This window comes from Scardinius erythrophthalmus, assembly GCF_964197995.2.
Source record: "Scardinius erythrophthalmus genome assembly, chromosome: 14".
NCBI lineage: Eukaryota > Metazoa > Chordata > Actinopteri > Cypriniformes > Leuciscidae > Scardinius > Scardinius erythrophthalmus.
In genome coordinates this window covers 5,934,059-5,958,643 of record NC_138234.1, presented here as the reverse complement: position 1 = coordinate 5,958,643, position 24,585 = coordinate 5,934,059, and the positions used below count along the sequence as shown (strand labels likewise).

The window sequence follows — 24,585 nt, the reverse complement described above, 5'->3', positions numbered from 1 at the left end:
GTTTCTGTGTGGAGCCATAGACTATCCTAACAAGTAAGGGTGGTGGTGGGGGGGGGGGTTCTCTAAGAAATGGAGACCCAAGCTGTGTATACACAGCCTGGCCTGAACTAGTACAAACAAATCTCTTCACACGGAGAGAGCACTATCCATGGGACATCAGCTGCCCTGGCAGATCCTTCCTGGGCCACCTGACAAGATTCATTCAGTCCAGACCCTCGTCTCTGAGACCCCCAGATACCCCCTCAAGGTCCTTGCTTCTAGGTTGTAAAAACGTCAAACCAAACAATTAGAAATTTCATTGTTAAAGAGCAGAGAAAAAACTCTTTATTTAGCCTTTTTCAGCCACTCCTGTTTATCATCAAGGGACTGCATTTCATACAGTTGATGAACTTCCAAAAAGATGATGCAGTTTTTCGCAAAAGGCCTGATGTCAGTCGCTCTATTTGGTTCTTACAAAGAAGCCAGAACAGTCTTCCAAGAAAGAGGTAGTAACAAAGAAATTGGATCCTGAAAACTGTGCAGCACAATAGTTGGCTGGCGTTTTTGGAAAGTCAGTCGTCTGCAGAAGAGTTTCTGCGAACACAGTGCAAGCTCAGCTGTGAGTCGGGCACGGTTTATAGGGAGAGTTAAGCAAGTTAACGGCGAGAATGGTGTTAGTCCCATCTAATTAGTTTTCCGTTTAGCCACGTGTGCTCTGTGTTATCACTTACAGTGGCCCACACTGAAGAAAGATACGCATAGTATTAATTTCACTGTCGAAGGGTAACTGTGGTCACAAGTCCATTTAAGTTGCATCAATTACCACTGTTTTGGCACAGATGCTATTGTTTTTTATGTTTTTTTTGATGCAGTGGATTCTAGAGAAAAAGGTTTTTCCGAGCAAGAAAGCGTGACTAATCCTCCTGTAACCACAAGAGTATGAATGAATGTATTAAGGACTGAGGCTCAGTGGATTTGCTGTGGACTGACTCATTTGGGAGTCATAAAACTGTTGAAACCTTGGCTTGTTGGATATGTGTGACAGAGATAAGATGTGAAGAGATTGCCTGTCTTATTTAGTCATACTGTAAAACACTGAGCAGTAAAAGAGTTTGTTGTTCCGTCCGATAAAATTCAAAGCCTTTCACCGGAACGCTTGTGCATCTGATGTTTCCTTTCTACCCCCCTTTTTTTCTTCAGACCTACGTGAATGAACTTCTGCTTCTCCCCAAGTGAAAACACATTTCTTATCTTGGTGTGTACTGTGATTAAACCAAAATAGGTCACAACAAAGCGAGTGAGCGACTTTTCCCAGTCATTGACTCTTGAGCACGTTTTTGGCTGCGTTTGAGGTTTCCACCTGCAGCTGGTCCCCGAGGCTTAACGTTCCAGACTAGATTAACTTCCCTTTGGCTGATTTTTCATATCTTAGAAGGTCTTTCATGACAGTCTACTCCCTTTCGGTCCATTAGCACTGAGGATGATAAAAACAGGCCAAGTCGTTGGAGTGTGAAGAAAGCTGGAATTCCTCCTGCCAAATTACGCTGCCACCCAATCTTTGGACAAGTGTGAATGCCACACATCAGCTACCTCCTGAGGCATCGTTTTTTTCCCATCTTGCCTCATGATTCATGATAATCAACGCTGCTAAATAGTTGGCAGACGTCGCTGGCAGGGAAACACTGGTGACTAAACGGAAAGTAGAGGTGAGTGAGTGTTTGGTGGGATAGGGTGTAGGTGAATGGTTTTGATCTGACAAGCCACTCGAACTGTAATCAAGGCAAAATTACTTCCGAATGTTACATTACATCCCCCCTTCTCTGGAATATGAGTCTGCTTCCTTCTGGGAAGCAAGGTCTGTGCATTACTTCCAAGTTTGCCAACGTGACATTGAGGTTAACCGGTTTCCCTTTTGCCTTGCAGATCTGTTGCTGTTGGAGATCGCAATCTCAAAAATTTTCAATTCTCAAAAGAGACCAGTCTTTAGTGTGGACCTACCGTGTTACACTGCGTATATTCTTCTGGCTGTGTGCACGTATAAATGGTGCTGTGCTGAAGTTGGCTGATTCAAACAAGGCGACGCCTTCCGACTGATGTTGGCTGGAGCTTTCAGACTCCCGGGCTCCAGTTTCATTGCAGATCAAAGTTTAGTTAGACAGACCTGAGCAGCTTAAAGGATGTTCTCATGACAGACGTTTCTCAGTACCTTCTTCATTATTGTCCTTCACTGCCGTGCAACTTTTGGCATCCATGTAGTCCTCCACCCTAACCCTAACTACTTAGATGTCCAGAAACACCCACCTTTCAACTGTACTTCATGTACGTAACTCGCTATTTATATGTGATTCACTACAAGTCGAAAGTCCCTAGGTTGTTTTTGCTTATAGACACTTAAACTCACCTATAGCTCTAGATATGTTTCTTCCCAGATTGCAAAATGACCAAATCCATAAATCAAGATGATTTTGACTTTATAAATGCATCCCTGAAGGCTTTACCCATATGAATATCATCACTCACAGTAAGAGACAAAGCTGCAATATTGAGAGGCTGATGAATTGGAGTATTGGATATGCATGGACACATCTGGGACTTAGCTTGTCCCACCATAGTCCCGACCAGGCGCAATTAATCAATCCCAGATGTTCATGGGATGCTCGCAGTGGGTCGCCTCAACTTGGAGAGGACCTGCATTCCTGGACTCAAATTGTCCAGGAAGAACGGTCAGGTCAGGGGAACGCAGAAGGGACGAAGAGAAGGGACAGTGAAAGGATTTACAGACACGTGAGGAGGATATCTCTATAGTCCTTCTTCCTTTTTTCTTCTCCTCTTGACCTACTTTCTTAGTGCCACCCCCCCTCCCCCCCTTGGCTATGGATATATGATTTAGCTTTTGTTTCGCATTCAATATTATGAAGGATACGGAAAGATTTGTTCATTCTCTTGAGGAATGACTGGGGAAATGATGGAGTCAGGAACTCATTCATATTCCGCCAGAGTAAACCGACTCTCACAGTATACCCCAAACAAATGTGGGTCTCGTTTAATTACGTTTTCAAAACATACTAGCAAACACTCGGAAGATGCATCAGGGCATTTGTTTGAGCTTAAGATGAGTTTTATTAAACACTGAAATGACTGGATCCTTAAATGCTCAGTTTATTTCATTGTTGAATTGGTTTGTTTGAAGCTCAAAACATCGTTAATGAGATTGAAACGTCTCAATTGGCAACCAGCACAAAGGAAGTCTAAGCAAATTGCCAAATCTCCAAATGTCAAAACAGTGCTAGTGCCACAATCCCACATTTCGACCTCAGCCAAAAAAACAAGAAGGTTTGTCATGGAAATTGCCATTATTGATACCATCCAGAAATTTCCAATCCATTATCTAGTTATCCTATTATAAGACAGTGAAAGAGAATCACTGTCAGAGCATTCCCAGACCGACCTCCAGCATTGGAAACAGCTGCATGATGGAGAAGATTTGTCTGCCAGCATTCTTTGCTTTCTTTACCGCTGTTAAATGTGATTTCTTGTCCTAATTCCTTAGTCACATAGTGCTTTTTAGCGCTTGACTTGTCGTATCATTGAAAGGTTTTGTCAGGCTATGGTGGCTTTCTGGTTTATTCAAGTTTAGCTAGCTAGTCAAATAAGTACCACCAAACTGGACCAACCTTACTAGTGGAAACTTGGTACAGCACACCATTTTAGGCTAGTTTAAGCTGTTTTTATGTTGACTTATGGTTTTGAGATGGTATTTTACCCCAGGAAAGGCTTATGTGGAAAAGCTGTTGTAGCACATCCCAATGTTTTATTCATGCATATATTGATCTCCCCAACATCTCTTCATCTCTCCTACAATCAGACTACCGGACCGGGCCGTGCTTCACACAGGTCAACAACCAGATGTGCCAGGGTCAGCTAAGTGGCATTGTGTGCACCAAGACGCTGTGTTGTGCCACCATTGGGCGAGCGTGGGGTCACCCGTGTGAGATGTGCCCAGCCCAACCCCAACCTTGCCGAAGGGGTTTCATACCCAACATCCGCACTGGTGCATGCCAAGGTAAGACATTCCCTCTAGCATCTGAGCAAATAGCTCTTTCCTTCTCAGTGTCTGGCTCACATGTTTGTTGAATTCTTGCCCTAATGACCAGCCTGACGCGGCAGATGACACTAAGACATGGCCTGTCTAGGGTAAACCATACCACTCCAGTCCACTTCCAAAAGGACAAGTCCCCATTGTGTTTCTTAGTAGCGTCAAATATTTAGAAGACTTCCATTATGGGTACTTTAAATGGGATTATATAATGTCTTGTCACATTTATTTACAATTATGGGCGTGTTGTTTGATTTTCAAGGACATAATTGTACATGATTGAATTCTGTTCTCAAGGTCTGTTACACATTATAAAGCTTATTCACTTTGCTCATGAATTTAGATAAGGTAACTATCACAAGATTAAAACATTAACAGAGGCGTTTTTTTGGTCAGCTTTTCCTTTGCAAGCTGTTTTATAGTATAAAATTTTTAGTTTTAGTTAACAATAACAACTTGGATTCTGCAGCATTGCAGTTGAAAAAAAAAAAACAGTCCATTTGCTTCGCCCTCATAGAACATTTTGCGAGCCAAAATACCAAATGCCACCCAGACTTCACATATCATCTCAAAGACGCCCCTCCCAGTGATTATTAATGTCTCCTCTTTAACTTTTCCTTTTTATTCTTTCCCCCTTTCAATATACAAAATAAGAGACAGCTCCAAGTCTGGCCTGGATTTGCCTAAAGACGGAGTGCTTTTGCAAAAGTCTGTCTGGCTAGAGTACAAAGCACACACATGTGGGGGGATTTGTGTAACGTGCACTGAGCTTTCCAGAGTTTCTTTGCGTTCAATGGCATTTAACAGGAGAAGCTATTTTAGGACAATATTAGTAGACAGACCTGATGGTTTTGTGCTTATTGGATACAGGTTAAGGCCTGCCAATTATATAAATGTAAAGAAACAGGGCAAAACAGATAAATGCAGTTTTTGCGAGCCAGCCAGATACGTAAGTGCCGTTCAACCCAGACAATACCGAATATCTGTAGTTGTGTCATGAAGTCCTAAAGGGATGACTTCAGACAATGAGAAAATGCCCAGACTGTGAGCGAACAAAGATGATACATGTTTAACCTTCTCAAAGATCCTTGAAGTGATTTAAACTCACAATAGATCTCCAATTAAGAGCAGTAGATGCTGCTGTTGTTGTCGAAATGAGTATTTCCTTTCCAAACAAAGTACTGTTCATGAGATATACATACTGAAAATACATTACAACTAGTGTTCAGACTACATATATGGGTCAAATGTGTTTGCTTACGCTCTTCTCCTCACCCTGTTAGACGTGGACGAGTGTCAGGCCGTCCCGGGACTGTGTGCTGGAGGAAACTGCATTAACACCGTGGGCTCGTACGAGTGCAAATGTCCCGCGGGTCACCGGCAAAGTGAGACCAACCAGAAGTGCGAAGGTATGTCACTTACTGCACAAACCCAAAACCTGTCAGAAAACAGCATGAAGCATGATAATGATCTCACTCCTGTTCATTACTCACAACTGGAAAGAAAAGTCATGCACTTGGCGGTTTCGTCGACATTGTAAGCTTTCCAAAATGTTGACATGCATGAAATGTTGACGTCAGTGGTTTCCAATTGAATATTGGCTGGAAATAGGCTGGTTTGGCATGTAAATGTCAGGTGTAGCTGCTTGACTAAGTTACTGGATTAAAAACCAAGTGCCTTTTTCCGCTTAGGGTCCATCTTTGACAATAGATAGTGCCGCTCAAGTGGAATTTAAACAATGCAGAGTGAAAACAAACAGCCATGTTGTAAAGCGGGGGTCTGCGCTTCTTGGATCCAATCCTGCCTTTTAAGAGATAAAACCTAGACAGAGAGATAGTGGATCACAGCTTTTTAATACTAGCTAAAAGGTTATTCCATATCTACCAGATTGTTTTTTTTTTAATTAATAACCTATTTTATTTATTAAAATATGTTATATTGCTTTATATTAAAAAAATGAATTTATTCGAAATTATTATTTTATTTTATGTTGCATGGCAAATGTGAGCATTGATTACAGCTTGCATTTTCCTTTTCATGAAAAGAGTATAAAGTATAATATTCTGCTCAGAGGTTTGTTTCTTAGCTCCATTAACTTGGAGACTTGATTCACGTTTCATTTAAGTATCTACTTTGTCTGAGATGTTTGTCATAAAATCTGACAAAGTAGAAACAAAAATGAGTCAGTTGTTGACATACATTGAGATTACAGATCGTTTCTCACAGATGCATCTGGCAAGAGTGAAACTTATTTTATTTTTTTCAACTTTCCCACAGTTTTCTACATGTTCAAAACTGTAAGTTAAGAGTTAAGTATGTAAAATGATCAGATTTGGCACGCTTCCAGTCAGCCAGGCAGAGGGAATCCTGACCCTTTAGGTTATTAGTTTATCTCCTAATCACATTTTGACCCGAATGACGTGGCCATTACTAAAACAACGGTTTGGAGAAGAAACAGACCTCTGTCTGCAGGCTCATGTAGACTTTTTCTCAAGGAAACGAGAGAGAAACTTCTGTAAATTAGATGCTCAAGTGATCACTAAAACACCCTGAACTTTGGGTTGTAATAGAAGTGCTCCTCTGTTCTTTGAAGCTGCGTGGAGGGTGGAAAAAAAACCCAGGTGGTAGTTGTGGGACGCTTAATTACAAGACAATGGTGTGGTGGAAAAAGTCTCGCCCTGGGCCAGGAGGTACGGCATGAGGCATACCTCGTACTGCTTACAGGGCACTTTCTCAGGAGTGGTGAGGAGACATCAATTGCAGATCGTTTCAGAGAAAGTAGCTCTAAGTAACACTTTATTTTACAGTGTCCTTGTTACATGTAGTTACTGTAGTAATAACTAAATTATGCATAATTACATGCAACTAACCCTCAACCAAACCCCAATCCTAACTCTAACGCTGTAGTTAATTATTATATTCTTTAATGGCTTTTTAATAACTTAACCGGTTTATTCTATGACATTGTAAGAACTCAGAATAACCAGTTCTGATGTCAGAAGAACCGTTTTTATGAAATCATAAGGATTAAAAAGTTACTATATCTCGTTATTACAACTTAAAATATTCTCTTATGGCATCAAGCTGTAAAACCCTTTTAGAACCTTTAATTTGAACCATTTTAGTCCAGATAATTGTCAGCTAGTCAAGGAACCCAAATAATGGTGCTTAAAGTTTTTTGATGCTTTTGATCTTTTAAAATGAAGAGCAGAACCAAACACAAACATTTCATCAATGAATGCAAAAACCACAAGAAGTGCTCTCCTGATGTACAATTACGTGAGCGCGCACTCCAGCAGTCATTAGCAGACGTTTCCCTCTCAACACGCCCTGAGTAAAGTCTGGTCCCGCTTCTGGGGCTCCGCTGACGAGCGGGTTTGTTTTGCCGAGGTTTTTATGACTTCAGCAGGGCCGTTTTCAGCTGCTGTGGGACAACGTGACTCCCGCTTTCCAACACACGAACACATCAAACACGTAATCGCTCCTCATGCTCTTCCCACATCCCGCCTCAATCTCATGCGACGAACCCGACACACAGCGTCCACATATAATTTTACTAAATAAATGTAATTGCACGTGTGTATAAATATAAGAATGACACGCAATACAAACCAACAAAACGCTTTAACATCTGTTGACCTTCGGTTTGAGTTAGCGCCCGTAGTCACTTTATGGACCATGAGGAGGTCCCGAGCGATACCAATCGATTCCCATAGGAAAGAAAAACCACAAACGAGATCTTAATTTTTTCTCCTACTATAGTTGTAAATGAGAGTTGCTTCTAAGATCCTCTTGTTTGGTTCATTCTGTTTGGTTTCTGCTGGAAGACTTTGGTGTTATATTTCCCAGACTTCTGAAAGAACCAGAGTGTGTGATAAGAAGTTAAAAAGGTTCTTGCGATGGCATCGGAGAACCTTTTTAAGTTCTTATGCTGCATTAGAACCTTGAAAGTTCCCAGGTCGTAAATGAACCTTTTTGCTACATCTTATGAATTTAAAAAAGCTTTTCAGTGGCATCAGAACAATGTAAAAGTTCTTAATTCATAGGACAGCTAATTAATAATTCCTATGATGGCATAACAGAAACTTAGAAAGGTTCTTCAGTGACATCACAATAACTAAGTTCCGTAACACTTTATTTTATAGTGTCCTTGTTACATATGTTACATGTATATTTACTAGTTATAACAGTAAAATATGCATAATTACATGCAACTAACCCTAAACCAAATCCTAATCCTACCCTAACCCTATAGTAAGTACATGTAGTTGTTTAATATTACTCAGTACTTAAATATATAATTACACTGTAACAATGACACCTTAAAATAAAGTGTAACCCTGTTAAAAAGTTGCTGCCTTTACATTTTTAAGTACAATTAAGTAATTGCAACTTAAATTGCATTAAACTGACTTAAAATGAGTTGAATCTTGTATAACTTAAAAAAAGTAAATAAATTGCTTAACTTATTTTGATGAGTTGGAGGAATGTAAAAACATATGTTGCTATAACTTATTGATTATATAATGTTTTACAGTGCAGGTCATAAAAGAACTTAGAAATGCATCACTGCTTTGTGTTTCCGTTTCAGATATCGACGAATGCACAATCATATCCGGCGCGTGTGACGGCGGAGAATGCACCAACACCGCCGGCAGCTATGTGTGCACCTGTCCACGGGGATACATCACCAGCACAGACGGCTCCAGATGTGTCGGTAAGACTCTTTCATCCACACACACATGCACACACACGCTTGTTCCCGTGACCTTACGCTGGGCCGCATCTGAGCCGTGCTTCATATCGCCTGTGTGCTTTTGTCAACCACTTCAAGCCCGGGAAAGTGTGTGTATAGTACCGAACAGTAACTTCACCAGCAAACAGGACCGAACTGTTGGTTTAAAAATCGAAATAAACCTGGATGAGTTATTTTTGGAGATCAACTTTTTAATTTCTGCACCCCTAGTGGCGCCAAATAGAATTGCAATTTTTTGAGCAGCCCTATTAAAAAACTTTTGCTCAACCAAACCAATAATGTGAGTTTGAGTTTGAGTTTGGACAGTATAATTTTAGATTTGTTATAGTTTTATCAATATTTTGAATCAGCTTTAATTTGTATATTTTATGTTAATTATTTTAGTTATTCCGTTATGTGCATTTATAAAAATAAAAAAATAGTGCTATTTAGGTTTAATTTATGTTTAGTTTTTATTTATTTTGAGTTAATAATTTTAGTGCTTCATTTTAAACTTATTGCTAAAGGCAACATTTTTCATTTTCATTTAAAAATTTTCAATAAAAAACTTTTTTTTTATTGCATTTAACAGAAATGTTTTTAATAGTCTTAGTTTAGGTTAGGTTAGGTTAGGTTAGGTTAGGTTAGGTTAGGATAGGATAGGATAATCTGTTTGTCTAAACCATGACTTGGCAATATTTTTGCCATTGCATCTGGTGCTCTTAGAAACATTTATTTTACTAATTGGTTTCCTATTTAGAGAACTTCACATCTTTTTGTGTCAGAGAACTTAACATCTTATTGCAATTTGTGTTGTTAGAAACCCTAAAATAGTTCATTGTAGCAAAAGATGGCACTTCTGTAGCTTCGCATAAACTTAAGGTTATTCAATGATCATAAGAATTTAGAAGAACATTTTGAATTCATGTGTCATAGAAGAACCTCATTAATGTATTAAAAAGTTTATAGTTTATAAGAATTTCATCATAAGAATAAAAAAAAAGAGTTTAAAATGTAATTACATAAGAAAATGTTTTCTGTTAGCATCAGGCTGTAAAAAAAAAAAACGTTTAAATCCTTGATTTTTTTTTTTGTAAAGTGAATGCATGAGTTGCGTTTATAAGGACATATCTTGCTCAAGGACATTTCTCTGTGCAGGATATGATTGCGAATTGAAATTAATTAAAAAACCCGGGTTGTCTGACATCTGTTGGGCGAAATATATCTCATTCTTGCTCATCTTACAATTATTGTTGTCCTACAAAAAGAAAAAAAGGTTTGTCCAAACTTCCATCAAAACTTTCTGGGAAACACAAGCAGAGCAAACCTCTGCATAAATTATTCTTAAGAAAAAAGTTTACAACACTATTATTGGTTCTACAAATAATTTACTTGGAAAATATATTCGGCTTGTTTCATGAATGCATCGTTCTGCCCTAAAAAAATGAACTTTCTTTTCTGTCGACGTCACAAAGATCACATGCACTGGCAAATATAAATGTAGTAATGCAAAGGAAACCATTTGAATCCAGACTAACTAGTCTTTCTTTAGTTTGAAACCATACTAGTTTGTTGGTTTCTTTTGGCGAACGGGTCTCAATCGGGGAAAACAATGGTGAAAATAGAGCCACATGGATGCTATTTCCTCCTGCTAACATTCCAGTACAGTGAGGCAAAGACATTGTTGACTCTGGCAGGGCCTTTGTCTTTTCCCTTCACTGTCCCTTTCCCTCACACTCCCTTCTCTCTATATATATCTGTGTATATCCATCTCTTTTTATGCGTGCCGTCTTGAGTTTCTCACTCCGGCCGGCCCATATGTCTCTCGTAACCCCCTGATCAGACAGGTCCCCGGGTGCGAATAAAGAAACGTGAGATACCGGCCCTGGATGACGCGTTGACGTGGCCCTCATACATTCCCAGAAACCCGTCTGGATTTGCAGCAAATGTTTAGTGAACATATGGATCCCGTCATGGTGGAGAACACGGCAATCTGGATGTTTTTCAGTATGTTGTTGACATACACAATAAAGATTGTCGTTACATCTGGAACATTTGGAAATTTGGCATGAAATCAAATATGACCCCATTACTATTACTCTGGTAATGAGTGTTATTGGTTACGCCTACATTATCTGGATACATCTGAAAATGCATATTTTCTTCACATTTTGTCCGTCTGTCCTCACCAAGACATCGTTTTTTGTCCTGCGAAAACGGACGCTCTACTAAGTGGTTGAATTTTAAAACCGTTTTCGCTTTGTAGTGTGGACTGTGAAAACTGAGGTTTTCGAAAACGATGACGGATGTTTAGTCATTTCGACACATTTTGTACCCATAGATATTATAGTTACATCGGCATTGTTGTGCCTGCTATTGATAGTGTTGTTAAAAATAATATATTACATTCATATCATATTGCATTCATGCAAAGATGACCAAAAAATAACAAAACATGAGGGAATTTATGTTTTAGACCAATAATTGTATTTATTGACCAATTTATTGCATTTTACACATGCACAGGAAGATGATTTGAGCATTTACCGATGTTACAGTGTGGATGAGAAACATTTGGAAAGCGCTAGCATGGACGTCGTTCTTAAATGCATCCGTAGACGTAGCCATTGTGAGCATTTCATCAGTGCAAGTTATTCCAAAGAAGCTGCAAATGCCAACTAGCTGCTCAGACATTGTTTTAGGCCAGAAACCAACGGCGGAAAAGTTTTGTGCTATCTTTGCGTTCGCCCTCTGGCTGGTGCTCTGTATCGCACAGAACCAGGCCGTAGGGAGTCATCTAGCCTGACGCTAATCAGCGTTAATGCACCGTCGAGCCGTGTACGAACATGAGAAATCTCACGTCAGAAGGTCTGGTTCCAATTGAAGCCAGCATTCCCATCACCACGCTTGCGAAACCCCCCGGCCGGGTCGATCCCAGGGGGTTGTAGTTCTGGAGTGAGCGCCTGGAACCTCCAGACCAAGGGTTTCTTGTGTCCGACGTAATTGGCCAAGATTACTCCACATGGACTTGATTTATGGCAGAGTGCTGGCTCATTAGCCGAGTTAATCGACTTTCACCCCCTTTTCCACATGGTGCAGACACACTAATGTAGCAGTGTATGCAAACTAGTATGTACCCGATCTCAACCAGTCCCCTGGTTGACCTTGACTTGCTTAAGCGTCCTATCTCAACCTTGTTCCCGAACCATGCTTTTAGTCCTCCAGTGGCCTTCCCAAGCTCCCACCTCATAAATTAACTTCCTGCTAGGGGACTGTGTAAAGGGCATGCATGGGCCTGACTTCCTGTGAAGTGTGACTGTACTCTCGAGAAAAGCATTTCTGGTATTTGGAGGTTAATGCACAATTGAATAGTAGAATTTATATACAACATATTCTGTATGTGTAACCCTGGACCACAAAACATGGGTCCATTTTTTGAAACTGAGGTTTATACATCATCTGAAAGCTGAATAGATGAGCTTTTTATTGATGTATGGTTTGGAATCTGAGGGTGCAAATAAATCGAAACATTGAGAAAATCTCCTTTAAAGGTGTCCATTTATGTTGGCGATTGTGCTGCATTCACTCACAAAAAGAAATGTTTTATATATTTACGGTAGGAAATTTACAAAATATCTTCATGGAACATGATCTTTACTTAATATCCTAATGATTTTTGGCATAAAAGAAAAATCGATAATTTTGACCCATGCAATGTATTGTTGGCTATTGCCACAGATATACCCGTACAACATGTGACTGGTTTTGTGATCCAGGCTCACATATAGTATAAAAGGTAACACTTAACAATAAGGTTCATTAGTTAACATTAGTTAACTGCATTATTTTACATGAACTAATAATAAACTGCACGTATACAGCATTTGTTAATGTTAATTTCAACATTTACTAATACTTAATTAAAATCTTGTTAGAATTAGTTAATGCACTGTGAACTAACAATGAACAACTGTATTTGTATTAACTAATGTTAAAAAATATTAACAAATACAGTAACAAATGGATTGCTCATGGTTAATTAATTCATGTTAGTTAATAAATTAACTAATGAACCTTATTATAAAGTGTTACGGTATAAAATTCACATATTGTAAACAGTATGTATAATATGCTGATCTCTCTGTCACAGATCATCGGGTCGGTACGTGTTTCTCGTCTTTGGCGAACGGCCGCTGCGCTGGTGAACTGTCCGGTCAGTACACCAAGGGACAGTGTTGCTGCGACACGGGCCGCTGCTGGGCCCTCGGACACATCCCAGAGATGTGCCCCGTCAGAGGATCTGGTGAGTAGGCTAATGCTAATCACTAGTAGTGTTTGCTAAGTCAAACGTTACTACTACTATTGCTAACATCAGACAGTATTTTTAGTCCTTTTTAATGGTATCCCAGTTAGATTATTTATCCACTATTCTAGTATAAATAGTGTGAAAAGTGAAGATTCCACCATTCATACTGAAAGTTCCAAAAATTCTGAACATTCCAAAAAGATAAAGTGCACTTTAAATGATGCACTTAACTAACTGGAAATGGAATGTTGTGGAATGTTGGACGCCTAATGCGCTCAACTGTCACAGCCTTCCTTATAGACCATTTCAACGGCCTTTCGTCTGTTTAAGGAAGTGACGTATTTGGCCCTAGGACGGTTCCGGTTAGTTGTCGAGCGCATTCAAAACAATGGCGGGATGCGCTTGATGTACAGTGAGATTGCCATAATTTATATAATCCTGCTATTTAGAATATCTAAATTAAAATTAGGTCCTTGTTGCTCGTTAGTTGGGTCCTCCTTCTGGCCCGAAACAAACTTTTTTTGGGAAATTAAAATGTTTAAATTCCTGAAAAACGCGCCTGGATTGCATCAGTGAAGCGAGAAGGCTGAATACGCAACTAGCAATATACAGCACACATTTCGATTCTGGTAAGTAAAACTGTTCTCTTTACTTTTTTTTCTCTCTCTACTCTTTACGTTAACTGTTTATGTATGCTGCAGCATAATTTAAGATAGCTCTGTTCGTTATTGTTTACATATAAACCTAGCATTTTGACGCGTGTAATTTAGTGAAAATAGGCCAAGCTTTTATTTCCGTCTTTTCCCCTAAATGTTTTGTGGGCTGTAATTAAGTAGGAGTTAACATTTGTTGGCTAGCTGTCTAGTAAGTTGACAACTGCAGTAAGTAACACATTACAGAATGTATACTGTATAACAGTTACCACCTGAATGGTGTGCTGTAGTTTACAAAAGGTAACGGTAAACATTTTTCATCACTTAAGCTTGGCTAATGTTAATTCCAACATTTACTATAGTACACAATAGTAGCATTAGTTCTTAAATATTGTGCATTAACCATATTAAGTTAATAATTGTTTTTCTGCTTTTGTCTTCAATAGGAAAGCCATCATTTGTAATTTAAGACGTCCAAGACTACTACAGGGAGACAGGAACAACAGCCAAACCACATGTGACCATACAGTGTGGGCAGAATTATTAGGCACCTTGATTTTCTGATCATATTTTGTTTTTCAGACACATTTTTACCAATTCAAAACCACATTAAGCTTAATAACTACTATTCATTTTGTATTTAATATATTTAAGGGATATGTAATTGTACATGAAGACTGGAAATGAAAACGCCTTATATTCAGGTGTGCATATTAGGCACGTTTTCTTTTACAGATAAAATAAGCCAAAAAAGAGATTTAACTCAGACTGAAAAGTCACTAATTATTAAATGCCCATGAGAAGGAGCATGACCATTGGACAGTGAAATCCTCATTGGGTCAGCAGGGTCAGACAAAATCAGGTGGAGAAGAAAAGACACATGTTAACTGCAAAATAACTAAGTGGGAAACCATCAGGAACCCTTTAGTCTCCAGCACCACCATTTTTCAGAACTGCAACTTGCCTGGAGTCTCCAGAAGAGCAAGATATCAGGATCTCAGAGACTTGGGTTCACAAGCTGAAGTGTAGTAAAATACATGAAGATGATGTTTTTATAGGCTTTATGGACAGACAGATTGGGACTGACTCTTAAAGGACCAGCATCACATCCTCTTGTGAGTGGAACTGTTTGAAGAATTCATCTTCATCAGTAAGTTTTGGGAGTTAATTTTTAAAAATGAACTCCTAAAACTTAATGCCAGATTCTGGAAGATTAATTCTTCATGTATTTTAGTACACTTCAGCTTGTGATTCTTAAGTGTGGGGCATTTTTTTGTATTCTTTACCTCTCTTTTTTTGGCTTATTTTAACTTCAAAAGAAAATGTGCCTAATAATTATGCACACCTGAATATAAGGTTTTTTTCATTTCCAGCCTTGATGAACAATTCTATATCACTTATAAATTATTAAATACAAAATGAATTGTAGTTAAGATTAATGTGGTTTGGAATTGGTAAAAATGTGTCTGGAAAAAAAATATATGATCAGAAAATCAACGTGCAAAATCAATAATTCTGCACACATGAACCCCCAGATGTGTTCGAGACCTTGAGGATTGATATTGACCCCCTTTGTTCAGGGACTCATAACTCCATTTCTGTTTGTCAAAAAAAGTCTGTGAAATGTGTTTTATGTTGTTGTCTCAGTTGTTGAAGCAGATTATGTTCATACAAGAATTTATTTACACATTAAGAAATTTGTTGGAAATAAAAGCTGTTAAAAGTGAGAGGATGTTTCTTTTGTTTATGTATTTTTAAATATATACAGTAGTAAACATTTGAAGTGGATAAAAACCTTTCATCAAAGTTAACATTAATTTGGAACAATACCTGTTCTTGTCTTATAGGTCTTATAGGAACTTTTTTGATCCACTTTAAATGTTGACTACATAAATACACACACAGCTAGCAAATCTGTATGTGACTATACTAAATAGTATACCATATACCATAAAATAACATTTTCCCTTCAAGGACCTAAAAAGTGTATTCTGTATGTTTTATTCTTAATTTTACAATTATTAATCTTCACGTATACATTTCTCTTAAATGACTAATACAGGTTTATGCATTAGAAAAAAAAGACAGCCAGCATTACATTGCTTTCACCTTCTGTTTATTTGTGACCACATGAGGGGCTCAGATAGGACATTTAAATCCTCTCGCACACATTTGGAAACGAATGAAATGAGTACTGGCATAACTTACAGCAATTTTTACTGAAGTCCGTTTACTAGCGTACATTTAGCGTTGTAATATACATGCATGTTCTGTAAAGCTGGTCTGAAACGATATGTATTTTGAATAGCGCTGTACAAATAAATATGAATGTTTGCATAGATATGCCAGCAAATGCAAGTGAAATGCCCACTCGTAACCTCCTCGGACAAACCATGATAAGTACGTTTTCGACGCTGTTTGACTTGCTTCATCTTCACCAAACACAAGACAGATGTCATCAACATTTTACGAACGAATGTTCCCAACCTTTCTATAAGTATCCAGACTGCGATAGGCTTTTATCGCATCTCTCGTGTACACGCAAGCAGCCGCAACACCCAATCGGACTACTCAGGCAAACGTTGTTCTGTGTAAAAAGTATACGCATCAAAGTCTTATTTAAAGGGTCCGGTAATTCCAATCATCGTTTATTTTCAGTTTTTGGAAATACTTTAACTGTTGCCTTTTCGCTAGACGTAAAAGTTACGCGCTTGTTTTCACAGACCGGATATTTAAAAACGCCGCCACCGGAAATGCTTCAGGGCCAGACATGCGCAGTAGCATTCCAACGGAATGTTATTGTTTACATCCTTGAAATGGTCTATAAGGGAAGGGGGAGGGGCTAACAGACTCCGGTGTTGAATGACTAAATAACCTTATCAAATTCAAAAGGTTATATGTGCGTAGTGTGTAGCATGTCATTTGGGACTCATGTCTGTTAGTTTATAAGGCTAACATCTGTATGCTAGCAAACCCCTAAAAGATATTTAGCAAGTATTAAAATCAGTACATCTCCAAAAATACTGATGACATCATCGTGCATTTTGTCCAATAAAATGGTTTCTTGAATGAGGACATCTGAATAGCGATAGCAGGTAGCGTAGTTAACGGTTGAAATGTTAGTTAAACACGACTAGCTATTTCTAAAGTCCCAGACCTTTTTCAGCAGGATGTGCATCAATACAGTTTTTGTGAGGTATTTCAGTGTAGTTCTGAACCGCACAAACTTTAAATGACATTATGATCCTGTCATGAGTGCTGACTCTTCTCGGACCGCATTACAACAAAAACATCATTTCAAAAGGAGGAATTTCTTCAGATGTTCGACCCTTTGAAGAGTCGCTCCAGACGTGCTGTACCTCACTGCAGAATCACGATAAACACGTGTCAGGTCAGCAGAGCGATCTTCTCTCAGGATAATAAAACGCTCTCTTTCAGTCCCACGCCTTCACACCCGAGTGTTTTACGCTCTTCCCTCCTCTTTGACACCGTCATGTTTCATCCGCAGGAATGCGCGAGCCAGACGGCTGCCAAATCCGCGGCTAACACCTCGATTTTTCAACTTTCATTCAGTGTGCAAGTAGAGCTCAGTCTGCGCATTATCTACTTGTTTTTCATGTTGGGTTGAGCAACTTATTTAAAATGTATTAGTTTGCATTCAAAGTAGGCACGATTGCAACATGATATACAATCAAACCAAAATTCAGATTCAGACAACAGTTCTCACATTATCGCAGTTTATTCGCTATTGTTTAGAAAATGGTAATCAGGAACTCAGAGTTAAACTGCGTCAGAACAAATTCATCTTGATAATGTCCGATAACTTTGAGCAAAGTATAGTCAGAGGTCAAAGTGTCTGGATAATATTTGGTCCCAAATTTGACTGGTAGTCACTGTATGAAGAATTTTTGGGTATAATGTCACAGTTTACTTTATTTTGCTATCCTCACTTACATAAATGATCTATAGTGTCCTGCACTCTTTTATATCTGGTGTCTGAATAATTTTTGGTTTGACTGTAAATTGCACTTTATAAACGATGTCTTCCTGTAATTAGCATCTTGTTACAGTGTCTATTGTTGATTTCCAGACGAATACAGGCGACTGTGCATCCAGAGGCTTCCTTTCGGCACCGGCAATGGCGGCGGCATCCACGACGGTAACGGCGGCCTGAACATCGGCGGTTACGGCAAAGGGCCGTCGCAGAACGGAAATAACGGCTACATTTACGGCGTTGAACACACCAATGGAAACGGACACGGAAACGGGAACGGAAACGGCCAGAAGATTCAAACCAGTGAGTTGAAGTTTCCGGATTTTTCCCAGTGAAATGACTCGCATGTTCGAAGCTGAGAAATGAGCGGTGTGTTTTCGTTTGTGCTCAGGCCAACTGAACGAGACCACGATCGACGTGTGCAAGCATTTCACCAACCTGTGCCTGAACGGCCGCTGCATTCCCACGCCGACCAACTACCGCTGCGAATGCAACATGGGATACAGGCAGGACGTGCGCGGGGAGTGCATTGGTGAGTCTAAGTATTATTTGCTTCTAATGCCTTGTCCACGCGGAGACGTGTTTAGCTGTATACGTACGAATTTTGTATCGTATCGGCGTTTCGTCCAGACGGATCTGGCGCTTTGGGAGCCTAAAACCTCTCCCTTGCCTCTTACTGAGCCTCTTATTTCTTTATTTGGTAACACTATTTTATTTTAAGCCATTTATGGTTGATTATACTGTTATATTGTAAAAAAAAAAAAAAAAAAGAAGAAGATTATTATTGTATATATAGTAGTGATGTAGTACTCGAGTCCGGTCTCGAGACCGATTTCTGCTTTCTCCGACTCGACTCGGACTCGACCCTTCAAAGACTCGGTCTTGACTCGGACTCGACCCTTCAAAGACTCGGTCTTGACTCGGACTCGACCCTTCAAAGACTCGGTCTCGACTCGGACTCGACCCTTCAAAGACTCGGTCTTGACTCGGACTCGACCCTTCAAAGACTCGGTCTCGACTCGGACTCGACCCTTCAAAGACTCGGTCTCGACTCGGACTCGACCCTTCAAAGACTCGGTCTCGACTCGGACTCGACCCTTCAAAGACTCGGTCTCGACTCGGACTCGACCCTTCAAAGACTCGGTCTCGACTCGGACTCGACCCTTCAAAGACTCGGTCTTGACTCGGACTCGACCCTTCAAAGACTCGGTCTTGACTCGGACTCGACCCTTCAAAGACTCGGTCTCGACTCGGACTCGACCCTTCAAAGACTCGGTCTCGACTCGGACTCGACCCTTCAAAGACTCGGTCTTGACTCGGACTCGACCCTTCAAAGACTCGGTCTCGACTCGGACTCGACCCTTCAAAGACTCGGTCTCGACTCGGACTCGACCCTTCAAAGACTCGGTCTCGACTCGGACTCGACCCTTCAAAGACTCGGTCTTGACTCGGACTCGACCCTTCAAAGACTCGGTCTTGACTCGGACTCGACCCTTCAAAGACTCGGTCTTGACTCGGACTCGACCCTTCAAAGACTCGGTCTTGACTCGGACTCGACCCTTCAAAGACTCGGTCTTGACTCGGACTCGACCCTTCAAAGACTCGGTCTTGACTCGGACTCGACCCTCAAAGACTCGGTCTTGACTCGGACTCAACCCTTCAAAGACTCGGTCTTGACTCGGACTCGACCCTTTAAAGACTCGGTCTTGACTCGGACTCGGCATAGGCGGTCTCGTCCCCATCACTAGTCCACTATAATACATACCACTAGAAAATTTTTATTTGCTCTGCATGTCCTAACTATGATTAAAAAAGTCAGGGTGGGCTTAACATGTTGATGACAGCGCAGCACAGTTGAAGCAGTTTAGAAAAATAGGCAGAAGATGATGCATGTGGTAGGAATTTTTTTAATAATAGTAAAAGCATAGTCCATATTAAGACGTTAAGACTGCTCCTCTAAACAATTCCCAATCTAGCTTAGTCTGTAGGCCTAACTGTTGATTATTAACTGGGGTGATATTAAATCATGAATATGAAAACTGACATGCTTTTATAGTCTTGGTCTCGACTCCTAAAGACTTGGTCTCGACTCGGACTTGCTTCCTCAAAGACTCGGTCTTGACTCGGACTTGCTTCCTCAAAGACTCGGTCTTGACTCGGACTCGACTGAATTTGAAAACCAACGGACTCGGTCTCGACTCGGACTCGACCCTTCAAAGACTCGGTCTTGACTCGGACTCGACCCTTCAAAGACTCGGTCTCGACTCGGACTCGACCCTTCAAAGACTCGGTCTTGACTCGGACTCGACCCTTCAAAGACTCGGCCTTGACTCGGACTCGACCCTTCAAAGACTCGGTCTTGACTCGGACTCGACTGAATTTGAAAACCAACGGACTCGGTCTCGACTCGGACTCGACCCTTCAAAGACTCGGACTTGACTCGGACTCGGCATAGGCGGTCTCGTCCCCATCACTAATATACAGCACACAAGGTTTATGCGCACTCGCCAAGTCTTCTTCTCCGTTTTTAGTGTGTCTCTGTGGCAGAATTACAGCGCCACATACTGGTCTGGCATGTATACTACATTGTTTTGAGTCGTTTCAGTGGTTTCGTGTGTACGCAGATATTTATTGAGACAACGGCGTGTTTACGCCGAGGTTTTTTTTTAGAACGAGGGGAAAAAAAGATTGGATAGGGAAAGCTCTGGCTTCGTGTGGATGTGGCCTAAAAGTCAGGAAAGAAGTGTTTCCTGAACTGACGAATGTAGACATGCCCTGCGTCTCAATGCCCATACTATCCAAATAAGTGTGTCCCAAAGCATAGTATGTTGAAAAGAGTAGGTCAGAAGTCCCCGGATGGTCTACTATTTCCGGTGGATTTTCGAAGTGTGGACCCGTGCTCACTATAACAGATAATATTACCCATGATCCACTGCGCTTTGGAGGAGGATTCAGTTCAGAACTACAAACACGAGTAAAAAGTGTATAAAAGACTACAAAACATGGCGGATATGCGCGTCCGACGGTGAGAGGTTTAGATAAAGGATTAAGTGACTATTTAAAGTGTTATATTTCATCTGAAATAACAATGTGGACTTTTATAAAGATCCGTTTGGTCATTAACTTATAAATGCATCATTATGCATTAATGTGAGGATAGTCTCCGCATGAAAGACCCGCGACTGCAGATCAACGTGATTCTGCATTTCTCTCCGATACGGTAGGAAAGTAAATGCGGAGGATTTTATCTTTGACAAGATGATTGACAGGTCAGTTTGCGTGACAGGATGCATATAACTAAGCGACAGAGAGCAACCGTTAAAGACGCAATTGTATGACGTGATAGTTTGTCCCAAAGCTTGTCTACTCTTCTGCTACACACTCAAAAGTATGCACTTTTTCTTCACAAAAAGAGTACATACTTTTAGGACTTGGTATAAGTAGGCGAATTGAGACGCAGCAATGGTCTAAAGCGTCTTCTGCTGCCATCTGTAGGTGGTTTGAAAACATCTGTAGGATTGACTGCCAGTATTTTAACTCACATAATTGATTAATAATGCTAATAGGTTCTCATACATCTGCCTTCTACCCTCAGACGTGGACGAGTGCAACAGTAACCCGTGTGTGAACGGAGACTGCGTCAACACGCAAGGATCGTATCACTGCAAATGTCACGAGGGATACCAGGGAACGCCGACCAAACAGGCCTGCATTGGTTTGTTGCTTGTTGCTTTTTATTCTGGTCTAAAACCTATTTTATGCCAAAAACTCATTTAATGCCAAACATTTTTACATTCAAAAGGTTTGAAATCTAAAACAAACAGCTAAAAAACAGCCTTAAATATAAAATATCATTACATTATTCAGTTTCATGCTTCGTGCCTAGATTGTTATCATTCGTTTTTTAATTTTCTTATAAATATTTGAAGCAATTTTTTTTACTCAAACTGTAACTAAAAATTATACTTATAACTAAAAAAAATTAATACTACATAAATAAATATGTAAATGCATATTTTCGGAAAAAAATTGAATTTTATATATTTTTTAATTCTGTAAGGCAAGATGGCTATTACTTATTTTAGTATTATTTTTATGATTTAGTATTATACTATTATAGTATTTATTAATATTTTAAATAACTTTTCATTTTTATATTTTTAGTTTTTAATTTAATTTCAGTTTAAGTTTCAGTAATTTTGTTGTGCTTTTGTTTAGTTTTTTAATTAAATTATGATATTTATTATTTATTATTGATATTGTATTTAATTTCAACTTTATTTTAGTTATCAAATATAATTTTTAATAGTTTTAATTTTATTTGCAATACTTGATTTTTTTAAAACATTCGACATTTTAAAAGTTATCTTGCGTTACACACTAAACAGACAAAAAAATGACCAAATAACGTGACTTTGACAGTTTAATGTGAATAATCCATTTTCAATGAATTTTCATGCTAATTTCAAAGTCAGCACATCATTTTTTTTTCAACTTTACACGGCCATAATTTCAACTTTACACGGCCTAGCGCCTTCTGGTGGACAACTGTAACTAATACATTCCTGTTGCTTCAGACATTGACGAGTGTATCGTGAACGGTGTTATGTGCCGAAACGGACGCTGTGTGAACACCGATGGAAGTTTCCAGTGCATCTGTAACGCTGGCTTTGAAATCAGCCCTGATGGGAAGAACTGCATTGGTAAGAGCTTAAACTGCCACTTTAACATACTCTGGTGTGCAATCTGAATAGCCTAATATATATGTATATATAGGGTGTTAGGGTGGTGGAGGGTGTTAAAAGGTCAACATAATAGTTTTACATTAATGACTTTGACAAATACAAACACGACTCAATATCCACCATTTGTTTTTATAGTCTAACGGTGTTTTCTTGTCCTCCAGACCATGATGAATGTGCCACCACCAACATGTGCCTCAATGGCATGTGCATCAACGAAGACGGAAGCTTCAAGTGCATCTGCAAACCTGGTTTTGCGTTGGCACCCAATGGACGCTACTGCACCGGTGAGCATGTGTGGGAGTTACTTTGACGGATTATTAAACCCCAGAAATGGTTTACTCACCCTCATGTCTGTCAATCGCCAAAAAATGACCAAAAAACAACTAAATAAAAGTGCCAAGAAAATAGTTTAGTAACTTGTGCGGCATATTCCGAGTCTATACGCTATATTCCAAGTCCTCTGAAATTAAAATTAAATTTTGTGCGAGAAACAGATGGTAAATAGTTCAAATTTGATGTAATTTGACAAAATCTTACGTCACGCGTCTTTGGTCTGGTGACCATTTTTCAGTGAAGTCTTTAATGACCAAAATTTAAGTCGTTATTCTCTGAAAATTGTTCCCTCAGTGCAACTATTCAGTCGCTACATTTCAAGTCTCCTGAAGTCATACGTTAGTTTTGTAAAAGAAATCGCTAAAATCTCATTTTCATTTGCAAGTTTGACGTCAAATCTTACGTAACGCTTCTTGCGACGTCTTCGGTTCAAATGGTGACCATTTGTCAATGAAGTCATTAATGATCAAACTTTAAAGAGCAACTTGCAGGTTAAATTTATAACTGAATTAATACTTGATATTGTCTGAAGAGGTTTTTTAAAAACACATATGTAGAAATTACTAATGAAATCTAATTGGTTGTAGAGATTTTGATGAAAATGTGCTAGGCTCTGGAATACGCCTTTCCCCCTTTAGCAACGCGTCATATGACGTATGCCGAGGTAAATATGAGCTCGCGTTCAGCCAGCGCTCTCATTGTGGGTGTAGTAGTTAGAGCAGTAGTGAGCGACAGGGAAAGTTTTAGATCGAGTTTTAGAGAAGCCATAATGGTAAATGATTGTGTTTGTGCTGGTTGCACAAAATCCAGCCTGTCAGGACATCGTGTCCATCATTTTCCTTCTAGGAAAAACAAGGCTTTTCGTTCTTGGGTGCGTTTTGTTCAGGTGAAGAGAGCAGACTTCACTGCCGCGTCTGTCACCGCACACTCGGTCGTTTGTGGCGCACATTTCACTCCGGAGAATTATGCACGCATCTTCGGGTTCTCCCGCCGGATGTAGGCGCGAGCACAACATCAACTGGCAAACGCAATGTAAGCGGAACGAAACTGAGCTACTCGTTATTGTGTTTGTGTGGACCGTTTATCAGTTTGGACCAGTGCAGCGCGAGCCTGATCAAGCAACACTGTAGCCTAACTGCGAGATCCAGTAAATAAAGAGTTCGCCACTGAAGTAATAACATCGCTGCGAGATCTAGTGAGAAATATTCACATTTCTCCGTTATTAACGGATCGAACAGCGCTGACGTGGAAACCAGGAATAAACATTGTGCAATGAATGAACGAACTATCCAGTGTCCACAGATCAGCAACATTCACCATGGCTTTACTGTAGTAACACTAACTGCAACCATGGAAGTTTGGCATTTTCCACTAAGGCCCAGTATGCATCCACCTCCCTGCAACACTGACTTTCCTCAGCTGTAAACATTGCCTCGCATTTCCCACACAAGCACCTATGGAACAAAAAATGTTTGCAGGAATAAATATCTCTCTGTCTCTCGATGAGAAACCGCTAAGTTATATCACGTAACGTTAGTCTGGGCGGATATTAATGAGCATGACAAACGCCTGATCAAAGCTTAGTTTCTGTTATTGTAAGTTCCAATATGTTCTGTCTAACATTAATCCTGGCCTGTCCCTGCTCTCTTGGCAGCCTAGCAGGCTCATAATTGTATGGCTGTGGTCCGTCAACAATTTCCTCAGCGTCCGAAATGTCATTGCAATCCATTTTTCTCTGTTGTTT

At 39.8% G+C, this 24,585-nt stretch overlaps 1 protein-coding gene across 1 annotated transcript in view; it reads left to right on the top strand.

Moving 5' to 3' along the window:
- fbn2b (fibrillin 2b) overlaps nucleotides 1–24,585 on the top strand; it is a 74,524-nt gene that overhangs the window by 12,147 nt on the left and 37,792 nt on the right. The window contains exons 7-15 of the mRNA XM_081385211.1: nucleotides 3,845–4,042; nucleotides 5,359–5,484; nucleotides 8,667–8,792; nucleotides 12,961–13,113; nucleotides 17,860–18,066; nucleotides 18,155–18,295; nucleotides 21,359–21,478; nucleotides 22,341–22,466; nucleotides 22,670–22,792. Coding sequence (XP_081241337.1) covers nucleotides 3,845–4,042; nucleotides 5,359–5,484; nucleotides 8,667–8,792; nucleotides 12,961–13,113; nucleotides 17,860–18,066; nucleotides 18,155–18,295; nucleotides 21,359–21,478; nucleotides 22,341–22,466; nucleotides 22,670–22,792 — 1,320 coding nt within the window. The remainder of the gene's footprint in view (nucleotides 1–3,844; nucleotides 4,043–5,358; nucleotides 5,485–8,666; nucleotides 8,793–12,960; nucleotides 13,114–17,859; nucleotides 18,067–18,154; nucleotides 18,296–21,358; nucleotides 21,479–22,340; nucleotides 22,467–22,669; nucleotides 22,793–24,585) is intronic.